Source organism: Piliocolobus tephrosceles, chromosome 11 (assembly GCF_002776525.5).
Source record: "Piliocolobus tephrosceles isolate RC106 chromosome 11, ASM277652v3, whole genome shotgun sequence".
NCBI classification, from domain to species: Eukaryota; Metazoa; Chordata; class Mammalia; order Primates; family Cercopithecidae; genus Piliocolobus; species Piliocolobus tephrosceles.
Window position 1 is genome coordinate 127,726,062 of NC_045444.1, and position 19,189 is coordinate 127,745,250.

At 49.7% G+C, this 19,189-nt stretch overlaps 1 protein-coding gene across 13 annotated transcripts in view; it reads left to right on the forward strand.

Annotated features, from left to right (window-relative positions):
- The window catches only part of ING5 (inhibitor of growth family member 5), a 41,218-nt gene that overhangs the window by 15,070 nt on the left and 6,959 nt on the right, over positions 1-19,189 (forward strand). For 7 of the 13 annotated variants that reach the window (XM_026449066.2, XM_026449071.2, XM_026449065.2 and 4 more), the window contains 4 exons: positions 3,240-3,311; positions 7,886-8,052; positions 9,996-10,107; positions 10,592-10,685. In XM_026449066.2, coding sequence (XP_026304851.1) covers positions 3,240-3,311; positions 7,886-8,052; positions 9,996-10,107; positions 10,592-10,685 — 445 coding nt within the window. The other 6 variants (XM_023195102.3, XM_026449062.2, XM_026449070.1 and 3 more) reach the window with 6 other exon arrangements.

Sequence of the window (19,189 nt, forward strand, 5' to 3'; positions counted from 1 at the left end):
GGGTGCTGCCTGCTTCGACAGGTGGCAGCAAAGGAGCTGGTGCCCTCACTGGTGCTGGGCGGGGCGGCTGCTTTCCTGTGAGGGAAGGGGCGGCCTTGCCCGGGGAGGGCGCCAGGGTCCAGGCCCTGAGGAAGGGGGCAGCTCGCTCCGGCCACGCAGTGCCGGCCCTCGGCTCAGGCCGGGCTGGGGAGGCCCCGGGGACTCGGGGTCCGGAGGGAAGGCGCTGAGCCAGACAGGCCCCAAGGAGCCTTCGGGAAGGTGGGGCCTCGTGGCGGCCTGTCCCGGATCCCGGCCGGGAGCAGCGCCGTCAGGACAAGGGCGAGGTCTCCGGGGCCACGTGTTGGCGTCTGGTGGCCCTGGGGTCGCTGGCAGGTGCGGAGGGGAGACGCCCACCTGGGTGCCTTGGGCCGTACGGCGGGCGGCGGGGCCGGGCACCCCTGCTCCTCCTCGGCCTCCGATCTGCTGCGGCCCTGAGTCCAGCTCGCTGCACGACGCCGCTACCACAACCTCCGCCCGGGCCCCGCAGCCCGCCGCCCGCTGCCAGCCGCCCGCCGGAAGCCTAGGGGCGTGTCCGTCCCCGCCCCCGAGCGCGGCCAATCAGCGCGCGCGACTCATGAATAGTGAGCGCGCTGGCACCGCCCCGCCCCCGCCTCCCGCGGCACCGCCCGCCCGCGCAGACCCCGAGCGCGGCCGCAGACGAAGATGGCGACCGCCATGTACTTGGAGCACTATCTCGACAGTAAGCGCGCCCCGCGGGCCTCGCGCCCGCCGCCCGCGCGGAGCTCCCAGTGCCGCAGCCCCCTGCGCGCCAGGCACCGCATGCAGACCCCGTGGGCTCGGGAGGGCGGCGGGCGCTGCTGGGTGCGACTTGGGGCGCGCGGACGGGGCGGGGCAGGGCCGCAAGAGAGGGGAGGGCGTGGGGGGCGGGCGCGGGGGTCCCGCCGGCTCGGCCGCGCCAATTCCAGGTGCGTCACGGCGGGGCGGGGCCGAGTGGGCGGGGCTTGCGGCCTCGATCCCGCCCATAACTTAGGTCCCGCCCCCACCCAGGCCCCGCCTTGTCTCCGCCCCCAGCTCCGGCCCCGGCCCCGGCCCCGCCCGTCCGGTCCGGTCTGCAGGTCGAGCTGACGCCTGCTGCGGGGCTCTGGGTCTTGGGGGCTCCGGGGTTTGGGTCCCCGCCTGGCTGTGCGCCGGCCTCTTGTGTGACTGCGGCTGGGGAGGGCATGCGGGCTGCAGGCGTCTCTCCCCGGCACTGGGGACTGCGGCGCGGAGACGGGGAGGGCGGCGCCGAGTCGGCCCTGGTGGGCGGGCGGTGCTGTGTCCAGGTGGCAGCAGGTCGGCGCCCCCAGCGGGTGAGCGGATGGTGCTTTCCCTCACTTTACAGACCAGGGAAGGCCCAGCGCTGCCCAGCAAGGGTCCCCTGCTCGTAGAGGGGCAGAGCCCACGCGGGACCCCTGATGTCGGCCCGGGATGGGCACAGCTTTGGGGTCGCGTGTTTGGGGTTGTGCTTGGTGGTTCTGGAGGACCCTTATGTGGGCGCTGCACTGGGGATCCTCAGGGTCTTCGGCCTGGCACTCGCCCAGGGGCTGAGACAGTGGTGAGTGAGCCATGGCCTGGAGTTGGAGACCCCTGCCCTAGAGGGACGCCCTGTTCTGCCCATGTGCCCCGCTGTCTCGTGGGGGTCTGAGTAGTGGGGGGTTCCCCAGGTAGAAGAGTCAAACTGGGGAGCACGCTGGTGGGGAAGCCTTCTCCATCCTGGTGCCCAGCCAGTGGGCTGGCCTCCCAACGAGGGTTGACTGTGTGTGTGCCTGGGAGACTGTGCCTCTGTCCTCTAGGGATGCTGGGAAAATACTGGGGCTGGAAGCATCAGATGCATACCATAGTGTTAGGTTTAAAATGATTGCCTGGTAACTGAACAGCAGATGGGAGGCTGGCCAAGACTGGAAGAGGCAGCCCCCCTCAGGAGCCTGTGTCAGCTGTGCAGGGGGCAGAGGTTGGCCTGCTGTAGGGGGTATCAATGCAGACTGGAAAACAGCACAGGGGTCTTCGTGGCAGACTGTCGGGGATGATTGCGATAGCCACAGGGACTATTTAAGTAAAATTAAAAATTGAATAGCGTTAGTTCCATTTCCAGTGCTCAGTAGCTCCGTATGGCCACCACTGTCTTGGGCAGCTCAGAGAGAGAGCATTTCTTTTTTCTTTTTTCTTTGTTTTTGAAATCGAGTCTCACCCTGTTGCCCAGGCTGCAGGGTGTGATCTCAGCGCACTGCAACCTCCGCCTCCCGGGTTCAAGCAGTTCTCATGCCCTACCCTCCCGAGTAGCTGGGACTGTAAGTGTGCACCACCATGCCCAGATAATTTTTGTATTTTTAGTAGAGATGGGGTTTCACCATGTTAGCCAGGCTGGTCTTGAACTCCTGACCTCAAGTGACTTGGCTGCCTCGGCCTCCTAAAGTGCTGGGATTACAGGCGTGAGCCACTGCTCCCGGCCGAGAGAGAAAACATTTCTATGCTTGCGTAAAGTCGCGTGGACAGCGTGGCTACACTGCTGGATGCACTGGATTTCTGGGTAAAGTCAGGGAAGATCAAGGAGGACCCAGGGTATTTTGGCTTGAGCCTTGGAGGATGCTGCTCCCTGACGTGGGATAGCCTAGAGGGTGGGGCCAGGTGGCCTCCTCTGCCTCTGCTGTTGGTTTTCAAGTTTCCCTCTCCCTTCTTTGACTTCTGACAGCTTCGGAAGTGTGTTAGCCTCTTGTCAGCACTATTTGGTACCTAAGTCTAAAAATGGTATCACAATCCTGGCGCTCCCCAAACCCTAACAGAAACAGAAGACAGAGTGGGCTTGTCATTTTAAACTTTAAAACTTTTGGCCAGGCCTGGTGGCTCACGCCTGTAATCCCAGCACTTTGAGAGGCTGAGGCGGGCAGATCACTTGAGGTCAGGAGTTTGAGACAAGCCTGGCCAACCTGGTGAAACCCCATCTCTACTAAAAATACAAAAATTAGCCGGGCATGGTGGCACGTACCTGTAATCCCAGCTACTCAGGAGGCTGAGGCATGAGAATCACTTGAACCCGGGAGGTGTAGGTTGCAGTGAGCCAAGATCGCACCACTGCACTCGAGCCTGGGCAACAAGAGCAAAATTTTATCTCAAAAAAAAGAAAAAAAGAAAAAACAACCTTTAAAGGTGAATTTTTGTCCTGCTACTGAGAGGTACATGACTTCCATGTTTTTGTGTTTCAGGTATCGAGAACCTTCCCTGCGAACTTCAGAGGAACTTCCAGCTGATGCGAGAGCTGGACCAGAGGACAGAAGGTGGGTTTAGGCCTCTCAGTACAACCAGAACTGGGTTCTGACAGCTGGGAGCCAGCAGCTCCTGAAGACGGGGCAGAGGGTTTTGAGGGGACCCAGGTTAGTGGGGCATTGGCCTAGCCCTGGGCTGTAGGTATCACCCAGTGTCTTGCACCAGGTGTTGATACTTCCGAAGCCACATTTAGTTTCTTGGGTTTTTACACATCTTTATATCATGCTCTTATAACCATAACCCTTTCCAATCAAAATATTTATTGCCATTTTTTTCTTTGACAGATTTTCAATTTTCAGAGTATGTAGTGTGTAGTGTGTGCATTGTTTTAAAAGTGTGGTAGTGGTAGTATTTTTTGGCCTTTTGGTGTTTAACTCCGGTTTTTTGTTTGTTTTTTTTTTTTTTTTTTTTGAGACGGAGTCTCTCTTTGTTGCCCCAGCCAGAGTGTAGTGGCGTGATCTCGGCTCACTGCAAGCTCCGCCTCCTGGGTTTACGCCATTCTCCTGCGTCAGCCTCCTGAGTAGCTGGGACTACAGGTGCCTGCCACCATGCCAGACTAATTTTTCTTTGTTTTTGTATTTTTAGTAGAGATAGGGTTTCACTGTATTAGCCAGGATGGTCTTGATCTCCTGACCTCGTGATCTGCCTGCCTTGGCCTCTCAAAGTACTGGGATTACAAGCGTGAGCCACTGTGCCCGGCCCTAACTGCGTTTCTCTTTTTTTTTATTTTCTTTTTGAGAGAGTCTCACTCTGTTGCCCAGGCTGGAATGCAGTGGCACGATCTTGGCTCACTGCAAACTCCACCTCCCAAGTTCAAGTGATTCGCCTGCCTCAGGCTCCCGAGTAGCTGGGACTACACGCACATGCCACCACACCTGGGTAATTTTTTGTATTTTTAGTAGAGACAGGGTTTCACCATGTTCACCATGTTAGCCAAGATGGTCTTGATATCCTGACCTCATGATCCACCTGCCTTGGCCGCCCAAAGTGCTGGATTACAGGCAGGAGCCACCACGCCCGGCCCTTAAATTCCGTGTTTCTAAACAACATGTTTTAGTTGTTGTTTCTTATTTTATCTCTTGTCAGTTTTAAACTTTGTTCAGCCATATATGGCATATGCAGCTGTACTTCTCCAGTGGCCCCCACCAGCTCACCTGCCTGCACCTTGCTCCCCCATCTCCTGGCTGTAGTTAGTTGGAATTTGTGGTGAGACCGGTGATGGGACTTCCATTGGGTAGCTGTGTAGGTACTTTAACACTGAGCCATGCCACCTGCTGTGCTTATATATTTGACCCCTTTTGAATAAGTCTGCATATTTCTTTTGTTGTTTTTTTTTGTTTTGGTTTGGTTTTTTTGAGGACGAAGTCTCGCTGTGTCCCCCAGGCTGGAGTGCAGTGGCTCACTCGGCTCACTGCAAGCTCCGCCCCCCGAGTTCAGGCCATTCTCCTGCCTCAGCCTCCTGAGTAGCTGGGACTACAGGTGCCCGCCACCATGCCCGGCTAATTTTTTTTTTTGTATTTTTAGTGGAGATGGGGTTTCACCGTGTTAGCCAGGCTGGTCTCGATCTCCTGACCACACGATCCACCCGCCTCGGCCTCCCAAAGTGCTGGGATTACAGGCATGAGCCACCGTGCCCTGCCAACTTTGCATATTTCTTAGAGTTACTCATTGCCTTGTTTGTTGGCTTTTTTTCCTGCATTCTACCCTTGTCTCCCAGGCTGGGCTTTTCCATTTGGTCTGAGTGTCAGGCTGTCTGACGGTTCTGTGTGTGTTTTCTTTCCATGGAACCCTCTGTCCTGGAGGCCACAGTCCTGATTGTTTCTAGGCCTACTGCACACTTGTTGCCCTGAGGTTTTCCTAGGATCTCCTTTCACCCCTCTTCAGTGTGGGACCCTCTTCCCGGAATCTTAAATGTCCTCTTTTTTTCACTTGCTCTCCTGTTTTGATAGGGCCTTTCCTCTGGTGGTTGCCTGATAAAAGGCCCATAGGAAGATAGATTTTCTTGGCCAGGTATGGTGGCTCACACCTGTAATCCCAGCACTTTGGGAGGCCGAGGCGGGCAGATCACCTGAGGTCAGGAGTTCGAAATCAGCCTGACCAACATGGCGAAACCCCGTCTCTACTAAAAATACAAAATTAGCCAGGTGTGGTGGCGCATGCCTGTAATCCCAGCTAATTGGGAGGCTGAGGCAGGAAAATCACTTGAACCTGGGAGGCGGAGGTTGCAGTGAGCCGAGATCGCACCATTGCACTCCAGCCTGGACAACAAGAGCAAAACTACATCTCAAAAAAAAAGAAAAAAATGGAAGGTAGATTTTCTTGTAACGTAACATGTCTGAAAATGTGTTTGTTCTAGCGTCATACTCAGTTGATAGTTTGGTTGGGTATAGAATCCCAGGTTGACAGTTGTTTTCACTCAGGAAGTTGGCGGCATTGCTGCCTTGTCTCAGCTTCCACGTTGCTGCAGAAAATCTGGTGCTATTTGGATTCTTGATCCTTTATATTTGTGATCTATTTTTTTGTTGTTATTCCTATTCAGAAGCTTTTGAGATGTATCTCTGAAGTTTTAAATTTCATGGTAATGTGTTTTGGTATGGGAGTCTTTTTTATTTTTTGAGGTGGAGTTTCACTCTTGTTGCCCAGGCTGGAGTGCAGTGGCGCAATCTCGGCTCACCACAACCTCTGCCTCCTCGACTCACCACAACCTCTGCCTCCCGGGTTCAAGTGATTCTTCTGCCTCAGCCTCCCAAGTAGCTGGGATTACAGGCATGTGCCACCATGCCTGACTAATTTTGTATGTTTAGTAGAGACGGGGTTTCTCCATGTTGGTCAGGCTGGTCTCAAACTCCTGACCCCAGGTGATCTGCCCACCTTGGCCTCCCAAAGTGCTGGGATTACAGGCGTCAGCCACCACGCCTGGCCTGAGATTTTTTATTCATTATGCTGGGCACATTTTTTTTTTTTTTTTTTTTTTTGAGATGGAGTTTCGCTCTTGTTGTCCAGGCTGGAGTGCAATGGCATGATCTCAGCTCACCACAGCCTCCACCTCCTGGGTTCAAGCAACTCTCCTGCCTCAGCCTCCTGAGTAGCTGGGATTACAGGCATGCACCACCACACCCTTCTAATTTTTTGTATTTTAAGTAGACATGGGGTTTCGCCATGTTGGTCAGACTGGTCTCGAACTCCAGACCTTAGGTGATCTACCCACCTCAGCTTCCCAAAGTGCTGGGATTATAGGCGTGAGCACCGCACCCGGCCTAGGCACATGTTTTGCGAGACTGAGATAGCTGTGTTTTTTTGCTTAGGTACAGCATCTTGACTAGGGAATACAGAGAGTTATTTAATTGTGAAATGTAACATATATTCAGAAATGAGGTACAACATTTATAGATTGCCTAACAAATATTACCAGGTGAACCTCTCTGTTTTCTGCTACCGAGATGGAGAAATCAAGCCCTTTAGCACCTGAGACCTTTGTGACCCTCCTAGTCATGACAGCCATCCATCCAAGGGGTGACCATCTTGAGTCTGGTGATAGTCACCTTCCACCTTTCACAGTAGTTTTGTTTTCTTTTTTTTTTTTCTGAGATGGAGTCTCGCTCTGCCGTCAGGCTGGAATGCAGTGACACAATCTCGACTCACTGCAACCTCTGCCTCCTGGGTTTAAGTGATTCTTCTGCCTCAGCCTCCTGAGTAGCTGGGACTATAGGCGTGTAACTCCACGCCCAGCTAATTTTTGTATTTTTAGAAGAGGCGGGGTTTCACCACGTTGGCCAGGATAGTTTCCATCTCTTGACCTCATGATCCACCTGCTTTGGCCTCCTAAAGTGCTGGGATTACAGGTGTGAGCCACCACGCCCGGCCTTCAACAGTAGTTTTCTTACCTCTCTAAACCGAAGAGTTACGAATTGTGTCTGTTTCTGCCCTTCGCATTAATGGAATCATCCGGTATGTTTTCTTTTGTTTCTTGCTCTTTTTGCTCTGTGTCGCCTTCTGTGGGAGTCATCCGTGTTGCTGTGTGTAGCTATGGTTTGCTCTGTTTGTTGCCGAGTAGCTCTGTTGTCTGAAGGGACCACATCTGATTTCTCCATTTCACTGAGGATTGGACATTTGGGTTGTTTTCTGTTTCCTGCTCTTATGAACGTTTTCCCACATGTATTTCTTTAGGTCACGTAAGGTTTCTTTAGGGTGTTTAAGAGTAGTGTGTTCTTTCTTGACTGCTCTACCGAAAAAAAAGAAAACAAAAAAAAGAGTAGTATGCCAGGGCATAGGAAAGGTGACTACATAATTAGTTATTCACACAGGATGTTTGAGAGTCAAAGAGGGCACTGTGACCACCTGCTGTGTAACATTCAGAGCTGGGACTGTCCTCGGCATGTTGCCGTAAAGTCTGCACATCCACATGATCCCAGACCGTTTGTGCAGAACGGGTCTGCCCACTTGCGCTCCCGCCAGCACAGCCTGAGTTCATGTCAGCCTACGTCTTTGGCACAACTTGGTGTTGGCTGACTTTAGTTGTTGCCGGTCTGGTGAGCCCATCGTGGTGTCTTGTGCAGGGCTAGCTTTTCCCCCATTTCTCCATCAGATAAGAAAGCAGAGATTGACATCTTGGCTGCAGAGTACATCTCCACGGTGAAGACGCTATCTCCAGACCAGCGCGTGGAGCGCCTGCAGAAGATCCAGAATGCCTATAGCAAGTGCAAAGAATATAGCGACGACAAAGTGCAGCTGGCCATGCAGACCTATGAGATGGTGAGGGTGGGGTGGGGGCCACGGCTTTCTCAGCGATGACAGAGTGCTGCTGGCCACGCAGACCTATGAGATGGTGAGGGCGGGGTGGGGGCCACGGCTTTCTCAGCGATGACAGTGCAGCTGGCCACACAGACCTATGAGATGGTGAGCGTGGGTCAGGGGCCATGGGTCTTCCTCCAACCTCTACTCCTGCCTTTCATGCAACAAAACGTAAAAACTGCCCAGAAATGGGTATAGCCAAGTGGAAGGCTAGCTTTGGTAGCCTGACGCTGCTGGAGGACGTATAGACAGGATACACTTCATGTGGGACCATCCTTGTTTTTTTTTTTTTTTTTTCTGGACCCTTTTTGTTTGTGTATCTGCTCGGAGGAACCATTTGGTTTTTTTTTTTTGAGACAGTCTCACTTTGTCATCCAGGCTGGAGTACAGTGGTGTAATCTCAGCTCAATGCAACCTCCGCCTCCCCGGGTCAAGTGATTCTCGTGCCTTAGCCTCCCAAGTAGCTGGGATTACGGGCATGCAGCACCACGCCCACCTCATTTTTATATTTTTAGAAGAGACAGGGTTTCACCCTGTTGGCTACGCTGGTCTCGAACTCCTGACTTCAAGTGATCCGCCCGCCTCAGCCTCCCAAAGTGCTGGGATTACAGGCATGAGCCACCATGCCCAACCTCCAGGTGGCCATATTTTATTTTATTTTACTTGTTTTTTATTTTATTTTATTTTATTTTTGAGACAGTCTTGCTCTGTCACCCAGGCTGGAGTGCAGTGGCATGATCTCAGCTCACTGCAACCTCCACCTCCTAGGTTCAAGCAATTCTCCTGCCTCAGCCTCCCGAGTAGCTGGGATTACAGGCATTACCAACAGGGTAATTTTTGTTTTTTGTTTTTGTTTTGAGACACAGCTTCGCACTTATTGCCCAGGCTGGAGTGCAATGCCACTATCTCGGCTCACCACAACCTCCGCCTCCCTTGTTCAAGCGATTCTCCTGCCTCAGCCTCCCGAGTAGCTGGGATTACAGGCATTACCAACAGGCTAATTTTTGTTTTTTGTTTTTGTTTTTTTTTTGAGACAGAGCTTCGCTCTTATTGCCCAGGCTGGAGTGCAATGCCACTATCTCGGCTCACCACAACCTCTGCCTCCCTTGTTCAAGCAATTCTCCTGCCTCGGCCTCCTGAGTAGCTGGGATTACAGGCACGCACCACCAAGCCCGACTGATTTTGTATTTTTGGTAGAGATGGGATTGCTCCATGTTGGTCAAGCTGGTCTCGAACTCCCAACCTCAGGTGATCCTCCTGCCTCAGCCTCCCAAAGTGCTGGGATTACAGGTGTGAGCCACCATGCCTGGCCTGTATTTTTAATAAGATGGGATTTTGCCATATTGGCCAGGCTGGGCTCGAACTCCTGACCTCAAATGATCCACCCGCCTCGGCCTCACAGAGTGCTGGGGCTATGGCATGAGCCACCGCGCCTGCCCTAATTTTTGTATTTTTATTAGAGATGGGATTTTACCATGTTGGTCAGGCTGGTTTCGAACTCCTGACCTCAGGTGATCAGACTGCCTCGACCTCCCAAAGTGCTGGGATTACAGGTGTGAACTGCTGCCCGTGGCCTCCAGGTAGCCACATTTTAAAGTAGGGTTCAGCGTCAGATGTCCCAGGCCTCGTTCACCGCATTTCACAACTCTGCTTCTCATTATTGCCCACACTCCTGTCTTTTCCCTAAATGGGATTCATTCCATTGCAGTCTCAAAATATGCAGAAAAAGCACAAGACTCTTGCATGGACTTTGAAATAGTGGGCCTTGATTTAGCAGAGGTTTGTTCATTGAAGACTCAATTAAAGGGCAAGAAGGCATTTCCTAGTGGATACCTTTGTACATTTGTGATTTCTGAGGTGTTTTGGTTTTACTTTAAAATAAGACTTTGGGTATCCTTTTGTAGGTGGATAAACACATTCGAAGGCTTGACGCAGACCTGGCGCGCTTTGAGGCAGATCTGAAGGACAAGATGGAGGGCAGTGATTTTGAAAGCTCCGGAGGGCGAGGGTTAAAAAGCAAGTCTGTTAATTTTTTTTCTTTATTACTGTTAACTATGGAGTTTTGAAGAGTTTTGTCACAGTAAATCATTAAAGTATGATCACTAGGGTAAGTATCATATTTGGGTAAACCTTGTCTTGCAAGCTGGGCACAGTGGCTCACGCCTGTAACCCCAGCACTTTGGGAGGCTGAGGCAAGAGGATTGCTTGAGGCTGGGAGTTTGAGACCAACCTGGGCAACATAATGAGACCTCATCTCAACAAAAAAGTTAAAAATTAGCCGGGTGTAGTGGTGCACACCTGTGGTCCCAGCTACTTGAGAGGCGGAGGTGGGTGGATTGCTTGAGCCTGGGAGGTCAAGGCTGCGGTAAGCTATGATTGTTCCATTGTCCTCCAGCCAGCCTGGGAGACAGAGCGAGACTCCTTCTTAAAAACAAAACACAAAACTTGCCTTGCTTTAGAGAATTCTATAAAAATAATTTTCATCTTGATTGTTTTTCAGAAGGCCGGGGTCAGAAAGAAAAAAGGGGGTCCCGGGGCCGAGGCAGGAGGACATCAGAGGAAGATACACCAAAGAAAAAGAAGCATAAAGGAGGGTAAGAGGCTTTCCCCTCTTTTTCCCAGAAGAACAAATACCCATAGCCAGTGTCCCGGATGTAGAAACACTGATGGAAGCTGACCCTGGAGTGAAGTGCACTCCGTGTGCTGGGTGGCATTTTGGTTCTTCTGGTTCTTATGCTGTGCGCCTGTCATCAGCCCGTCCTCACCACAGCCTTGGAGGGGTGCCGTTGTCAGGCATTTTCCGTGTCGCAGGGACCTGCCCAGGCGTTAGAGCTGCTGTGGTGTGGCTGGGCCTGCACCTGGAGTCTGACTCCAGTGCCTGTCTTCTTAGCCACGGTGTGTGCTGCCCCGCTAGGGACAGTAGGTTGGTGAGTGGGTTGTTAACAGAGGCCAACATAAACCACTCTTTAGCCAGATTTCTGTATATCTGTCAGTTATTTTATGTGTCAGTATATAGTTTGCGTATATTCATTGTTAAATTATGTGGCCACATTTATTAAATAGACATGTCATTTAACTTGAAGTTCTTTGAGATACTTTATTTAAAGCATTCTCCCACTGACACCCTCCCTGCCAAAGGTATTGTGTACCCTCCAAAGAGATCATAGCATTACCTCAGAGGAGTGACATTTAGACTAAAGAGAAAATGCTGATATGCCACAAAGCCTCTATGGAGATGATTCTGATGGGGAGTGGTCAAAGAGTGTAAGTTTTGGGCATGGTGGCTCATGCCTATAATTCCAACACTTTTGAAGGCCAAGGCAGGAGGATCACTTGAGCCCAGGAATCTGAGACCAGTCTGGGCAACAAAGGGAGACCCCCATCTCTACAAAAAATACAAAAAAGTAGGTGAGTGTGGTGGCGTGGGCTGTAGTCCCAGCTAGTAGGGGAAACTGAGCTGGGAGGATCGTGAGCCATGATCGCACCACTGCACTCCAGCCTGGTCCACAGCATGAGACTCTGTCTCAAAAAAAAAAAAGAGTTCTTCTTGACAAAAAAGGGATCATTTTCATTTTTTTTTTTTTTGAGACAGGGTTTCACTCTTGATGCCCAGGCTGGAGTGCAATGGCACAGTTCTCCTGCCTCACCCTCCTGGATAGCTGGGACTACAGGCGTGCACTACCATGCCCAGCTAATTTTTTGTATTTTTAGTAGAAATGGGGTTTCACCACGTTAGCCAGGCTGGTTTCGAACTCCTGACCTCAGGTGATCCACCCGCCTCGCCTCCCAAAGTGCTGGGATTACAGGCGTGAGCCACTGCACCCGGCCCAATTTTCAGGTTTTGTTTTTTTTTGGTTTTTTTTTGTTTTTTTTTTGAGATGGAGTCTCACTGTCACTCAGGCTGGAGTGCAGTGGCACAATCTTGGTTCACTGCAACCTCTGCCTCCCAGGTTCAAGCAGTTCTCCTGCCTGAGCCTCCTGAGTAGCTGGGACTACAGGTGCATGCCACCACATCCAGCTAATTTTTTGTATTTTTAGTAGAGATGAGGGTTCACCTTGTTAGCCAGGATGGTCTTGATCGCTTGACCTCGTGATCCACCTGCCTTGTCCTCCCAAAGTGTTGGGATTACAGGTGTGAGCCACTGTGCCCTGCCCCAATTTTCAGTTTTGAAATCTAGTGCTTAGCTTTTTGGCCAGGTGCAGTGGCTCACACCTATAATTGCAGCACTTTGGGCGGCCAAGGCGGGTTAATCACCTGAGGTCAGGAGTTCAGGACCAGCCTGAGCAACACCGTGAAACCCCGTCTCTACCAAAAATGCAAAATACTTAGCTGGGTGTGGTGGCATCTGCCTGTAATCCCAGCTACTTGGGAGGGTGATGCAGGGAGATTGCTTGAACCTGGGAGGTGAAGGTTGCAGTGAGTCAAGATAGCGCCACTGTACCCCAGCCTGGGCGACAGAGCAAAACTCCATCTCAAAAAAAAAACCCTATATTCTTCTATTGTAAAGTAGTGCACAGATACAGAAAACTGCACAGAACAAACATGGTTTAATTAATTTCCGTAAAGTGAAGGTCTTTGTAACTAGCACCTAGTCAGTGATTAGCTGCAGCTGGAAGGCCTTCCATAGGCCCTGTTAAAATCATAAACTCCTTCTGCCCCCAAATAAACATGATGCAGATTTCTAGCGTTTATTTCCTTGTTTCTTTAATAGTTTTATAGTGCATTCCTAGACACTATACATTATAGTTTAGTCCCGTTTTTCTAACTTTTTAAATTAACTTTATTAAGGAATAATTTACGTACAATGAAATGTTATTCTAAATGTACAGTTTGATGCCGCATTCAGTTCCTTTAAAGTTATGGAAGTATTCAGGCTTTCTATTTCTTCTTGGGTCAGTTTTGGACAAAATCTTGTGTCTTTCAAGAAATTTGTTTCATGTAAGTTGTCAGATTTTGTTGACACCAGGTTGTTAATAATTTTGCATTATTATGGTTCTGATGTAGTGTCTGTGTTGATGGCCCCTCTTTCAGTCCTGATATTGGTAATTTATGTTTCTCTCATTTTGTCTTGATCCTTTTTTTTTTTTTTTTTTGAGACAGGGTCTCGCTCTGTTACCCAGGCTGGAGTGCAGTGGCATGCACATGGCTCACTGCAGCCTCCAGCTCCCCATCCCTGGGCTCAAGTGATTCTCCCACCTCAACCTCCCGAGTAGCTGGGACCGTAGGCGCCTGCCGCTATGCCTGGCTAATGTTTTCTAGAGAAAAGTTTTCATCATGTTGCCCAGGCTGGTCTCAAATATCTGGGCTCAAGCAGTCCGCCTGCCTCAACCTCTCAGTGTGTTGAGATTACAGGTGTGAGCCACTGTGTCTGGCCGTCTTGATCTTTTTAGAGAACTAGCTTTTAGTTACATTATTTTTATTGTTTTCTCTATTTTTCTGTTTGCTATTGCATTTGTTTCTATTCTCTATTTCCGGTTTTCTACTCAGGTTTACTTTGTACTATTCTAGCTTTTTAAGGTGGAAGTAGCTTGGATAATTGATTTTTATATCTTCCTTGTTCTAATTACTATTTTTGTTGCACTCCACAAATTTTGACATATTATGATTTTGACATAATTTTGATACTGTTTTTAATTTTTATTTTGTTTACCTATTTAAAATTTTAAAATTTTTTCTTGTTTTTTGAGATGAGGTCTCACTCTGTCACCCAGGCTGGAGTGCAGTGGCATGATCTTGGCTCACTGCAGCCTCCACCTCCTGGGCTCAAGATATCCTCCCACTTCGGCCTCCCAAGTAGCTGGGACCACAAGTGCATGCCACCATGGCTGGCTAATTTTTTATATTTTTGGTAGAGATGGAGTTTCACCATGTTGCCCAGGATGGTCTCAAACTCCTGAGCTCAAGTGATCCACCCACGTTGGCCTCCCAAGGTGCTGGAATATAATTTTTTTTTTTTTTTTTTTTTTTATGAGACAGAGCCTTGCTCTGTTGCCCAGGTTGGAGTGCAGTGGTGCAGTCTTGGCTTACTGCAACGTCTGCCTCCCGGGTTCAAGCGATTCTCTTGCCTCAGCCTCCTGAGTAGCTGGGATTAGAGGCACGTACCACCATGCCTGGCTAATTTTGTTTTCGTTTTTTTAGTAGAGACAGAGTTTTGCCATGTTGGCCAGGCTGGTCTTGAACTCCTGACTTCAGGTGATCCGCCTGCCTTGGCCTCCCAACATACTGGGATTACAGGCGTGAGCCACCACACCTGGCCTAGAATTTTTTTTTTTTTTTTTTTGAAACGGAGTCTCGCTGTGTCTCCCAGACTGCAATGCAGTGGTGCCATCTCGACTCACTGCAAGCTCCACCTCCTGGGTTCATACCATTCTCCTGCCTCAGCCTACCGAGTAGCTGGGACTACAGGCGCTGCCACCACACCCGGCTAATTTTTTGTATTTTTAGTAGAGACGGGGTTTCACTGTGTTAGCCAGGAGGGTCTCGATCTCCTGACCTCGTGATCTACCCACCTCGGCCTCCCAAAGTGCTGGGATTACAGGTGTGAGCCACCACGCCCAGCCGCATTTTTTTTTTCATGCTATTTCCTTGCCTTATAACTTATGTGGAAGTATGTGTCTCAATTTCCAAATAATTTGGGATTTTTCAGATACCTTTCTAATTTTAATTTTTAGTTGAGTTCTGTTGTAGTCAAAGAACATTATATGATTGAAATCCTTTGAAGGCCAGCTAATTTTTGTATTTTTAGTAGAGACAGGATTTCACCATGCCAGACAGGCTGGTCTCGAACTCCTGACCTCAAATGATCTGCCTGCCTTGGCCTCCCCTGCCTGTAAAGTGCTGGGATTACAGGCGTGAGCCACCGCACCCAGCCTTCATTGCAATATTTGGTCTGTTCATATTTAACATAATTAATGATATGGTAAAATTTAGATTCACCATCTTGCTATTAGTTTTCTGTTTGTTCCTTCTGTTCCTTTCCTGTCTTCTTTTGGACTAATCAAGTATTTTTTAGCATTCCGTTTTTTTCCCCACTCTTGTCTTATTAGCCATACTTCTTTGCTTTTTGTTTTTTGAGACGGAGTTTCGCACTGTTGCCCAGGCTGGAGTGCAATTTGCAATGGCGTGATCTCGGCTCACTACAACCTCCACTTCTCAGGTTCAAGTGATTCTCATGCCTCGGCCTCCCCAGTAGCTGGGATTATAGGTGTGTGCCAGCATGCCCGGCTAATTTTTTTGTATTTTTAGTAGAGACGAGTTTTCACCATTTTGGCCAGGCTGGTCTTGAACTCCTGACCTCAAGTGATCACCTACCTCGGCCTCCCAAAGTGCTAGGTTTACAGGTGTGAGCCACCGTGCCTGGCCCCTGTATTTTAAGGATTGTTCTAGTATGTGCACTCAGTTTCCTTAAGTTACCACAGTGAACTTCGATATGATACTATTTGATGTTTAATGTGAGGCTCCACACAAGTCTTCTTCAGTTTCCTGCCTCCTGTCCTTTGTGCCGTTGTCCTTCATTTTACTTCTGCATATGATCTAAGCTTCACAATACATGTTATTGCCTTAGATGCAAACCACTGATTATGTTAAACACATTTAAAAAGATATGTGGAATGTAAACATGTTGAACTCACCGAAGTAGAGAGTAGAATGGTGGTCAGGTGCTAGGGTGGTCAGGGGGGATGTTGGATACAGAATTTCATTGAGATAGGAGGAATAAGTTCAAAATATCTGTTGTACAACATGGTGACTATAGTTAGTAACAATACAGTCTCAAAAAAATGTGTAGATTTTAAATGTTCTCACCACGAAAGTCACCCCATATATAGTTACCCCATATAGTTGCCATTTCTGGTAACCTTCATTTCTTTTTTTTTTTTTTTGAGACAGAGTCTTGCTCTGTGGCCCAGGCTGGAGTGCAGTGGTACGATCTCAGCTCATTGCAACCTCTGCCTCCCAGGTTCAAGTGATTCTCGTGCCTCAGCCTCCTGAGTAGCTGGGATTACAGGCATGCGCCACTATACCTGGTTAATTTTTGTATTTTTAGTAGAGACGGGGTTTCGCCATGTTGGCCAGGCTGATGTCAAACTCCAGTGGCCTCGCCTCAGCCTCCCAAAGTAGTGGGATTACAGGCATGAGCCACTGAGCTTGGCCCAACTTTTATTTCTTAATATTTATTTTCTTTCTTTAAAAATTTCTTTTCCATGCATATTCTGCTTATGTATATTTCTTTTTTTTTTTTGAGACGGAGTCTCGCTCTGTTGCCCAGGCTGGAGTACAGTGGCCGGCTCTCAGCTCACTGCAAGCTCCGCCTCCCGGGTTTACGCCATTCTCCGGCCTCAGCCTCCGGAGTAGCTGGGACTACAGGCGCCCGCCACCTCACCCGGCTCGTTTTTTGTATTTTTTTAGTAGAGACAGGGTTTCACCGTGTTAGCCAGGATGGTCTCAATCTCCTGACCTCGTGATCCGCCCGTCTCGGCCTCCCAAAGTGCTGGGATTACAGGCTTGAGCCACCGCGCCCGGCCATGTATATTTCTTTATGTGGATGCAAATTTCTGTCTGTTGTCATTTCTCCTCTACTGAAGAACTTTAACATTTTTTACGGTACATGTATGCTGATGGTGATGAATTCTCTAAGTTTTTGTTTCTCTGAAAATGCTTTTATTTTGCTGCATATAGAATTTTAGGTTAACCTTTTTTTTTTTTATCATTAAAGGTGTTCTCTCATTTTCTTCTGTCTTTCATTGATTCTGATGATAAATTAGTGATAATAATTATTTTTGGTTTTTTTTTTTTCACTTCTAAGATTTCTCATCGTCACTGGCTCTTAACAGTTTGGTTATGATGTGTCTTGGTGTGATTTTTTGTGTATATTTTGCTTGGAACTTGTGTGTCTTTGAACTGTTGGTTTATACTTTGCATCAAATTTGGAAAATGTTCAGCCAGTTCTGCAAATATTTTTGTGCTCTCCTTTCTCCTCTTCCTGCGATCCAGTTCCCTGTGTGTTCCTTAGTTTAGATTTTCTCATAGCTCAGTGAGGCTCTGCTTACTTTCTGTAAGCTTTTTTCTTTCTGTACTTCAGTTTGATTTGTTTCTATTACTTTATCTATCTATTTATTTATGAGACAGGTTCTGGCTCTGTCGCCCAGGCTGGAGTGCAATGGCACAATCTCGGCTCACCGCAGCCTCCGCCTCCCGGGTTCAAGCCATTCTCCCGCCTCAGCCTTCCAAGTAGCTGGGATAACAGGTGAGCGTCACCACACCCGGCTAATTTTTGTATTTTTAGTGTAGACGGGGTTTCAGCATGTTGGCCAGGCTGGTTTCAAACTCCTGGCCTCAAGTGATCCGCCCAGCTTGGCCTCTCACTTTCCCTTTCCTTCTTTCCTCCTTTCCTTCTCTCTTTCTTTCTCTCTTTCTTTCTTTCCTTCTTTCCTTCTTTCTTTTCTTTCTTTTTTTTTGTTTTTTGAAGGTCTTGCTTGGTCGCCCAGGCTGGAGTGCACTGGTACAATCTTGGCTCACTGCAAGCTCTGCCTCCCGAGTTCAAGCAGTTCTCTGTCTCAGCCTCCCAAGTAGCTGGGATTACGGGCACGTGCCACCATGACTGGCTAATTTTATATTTTTAGTATAGATAGGGTTTCACCATGTTATGCAGGCTGGTCTTGAACTCCTGGTCTCAGGTGATCTGCCCGTCTTGGCCTCCCGATGTGCTGGGATTACAGGTGTGAGCCACTGCGCCTGGCCCTAAGTTAGTTTTAATTTCCTTTAATACAGTTTTCATTTAAGAGATTAGGCCGGGCGCAGTGGCTCAAGCCTGTAATCCCAGCACTTTGGGAGGCCGAGACGGGCGGATCACAAGGTCAGGAGATCGAGACCATCCTGGCTAACACGGTGAAACCCCGTCTCTACTAAAAAAAGTACAAAAAACTAGCCGGGTGAGGTGGCGGCGCCTGTAGTCCCAGCTACTCGGGAGGCTGAGGAAGGAGAATGGCATGAACCCAGGAGGCGGAGCTTGCAGTGAGCTGAGAGCCGGCCACTGCACTCCAGCCCAGGCGACAGAGCGAGACTCCGTCTCAGAAAAAAAAAAAAAAAAGAGAGAGATTGTAGGGCTGGGCGCTTTGGCTCATGCCTGTAATCTCAGCACTTTGGGAGGCTGAGGTGGGAGGGTCACTTGTGTAGCCGGGACTACTGGCATGTGCCACCATTCCTTGGTAACCAGCTTTTAAAAAAACAATCAGTCCTATTTCCCAGCTGGGTGTACATGTCTTATGATTTGTTATTAGTTGTCCGAACTTAGGTATAAAGGCAGCATGGAGAGGGAAATTTCTGTTCTCCCCAGGATGTGTTTGCTCTGTTTAGTCCAGGCTGATAGGCCTGGGGGCCTGGGGTGGGGCAGGGTCTCAGCTTCAGGTCCACCCAGGCCCCTTGAGGACCCTGAGCTCTTGACTGAGTGCCCCAGGGAGCCTGCGGATCGCCCTCTGCGGAAGACTCTTCCTGTAGGTCCATCTGCACTTTAGTGGGTTTGGATTTCCTCTCTCGCCTCCTGCCCCAGCGGCGTCTGCCGTTGGTAGAAGTACAGGGTAGGAGACTGGCGGTGCCCGAGCACACCCCTTCCTCGAGAACTCCAAGGCTGTGGGGATTTTCCCTCTGCTTTTAGTGGCTCTGTGCAGCCTCTGGATCTGTAAATGGTGGGGACGTGGCTGCCATGTGTGGCTGTGTGGGCTCAGTGTGGCCCAGTGGCCAGCCCAGTGGCCAGCCCAGCCCTCACTCAGCGCATGAGGCAGGTGGACACCCACCCCAACACCCCTCTGCCCCAGCTGCAGGTCATCTAGTGCTTGTTCTTCACAGCTCCCACACATCTTTGAGAATGTGGTTTTTGTGACTTGCTGGGTTTTGTGTTTTCTAACTCAGTGAGAACAGCGTTCTGAGTCTTCCTGCTCCTTCCTGCTTGGAACCTGAAGGCCCTGTCCCAACCGTGCCTTTTCTGTGTGAAAGCGGAACTCCTCCTGGTCTCTTCCTCACCCAGCACTGTTTCTCAAGGGCATGCTAGGCATGGGGAGTGCAGGTACCGGGGTCCTCGTGGTGGTGAAGGAGACCCCAGCT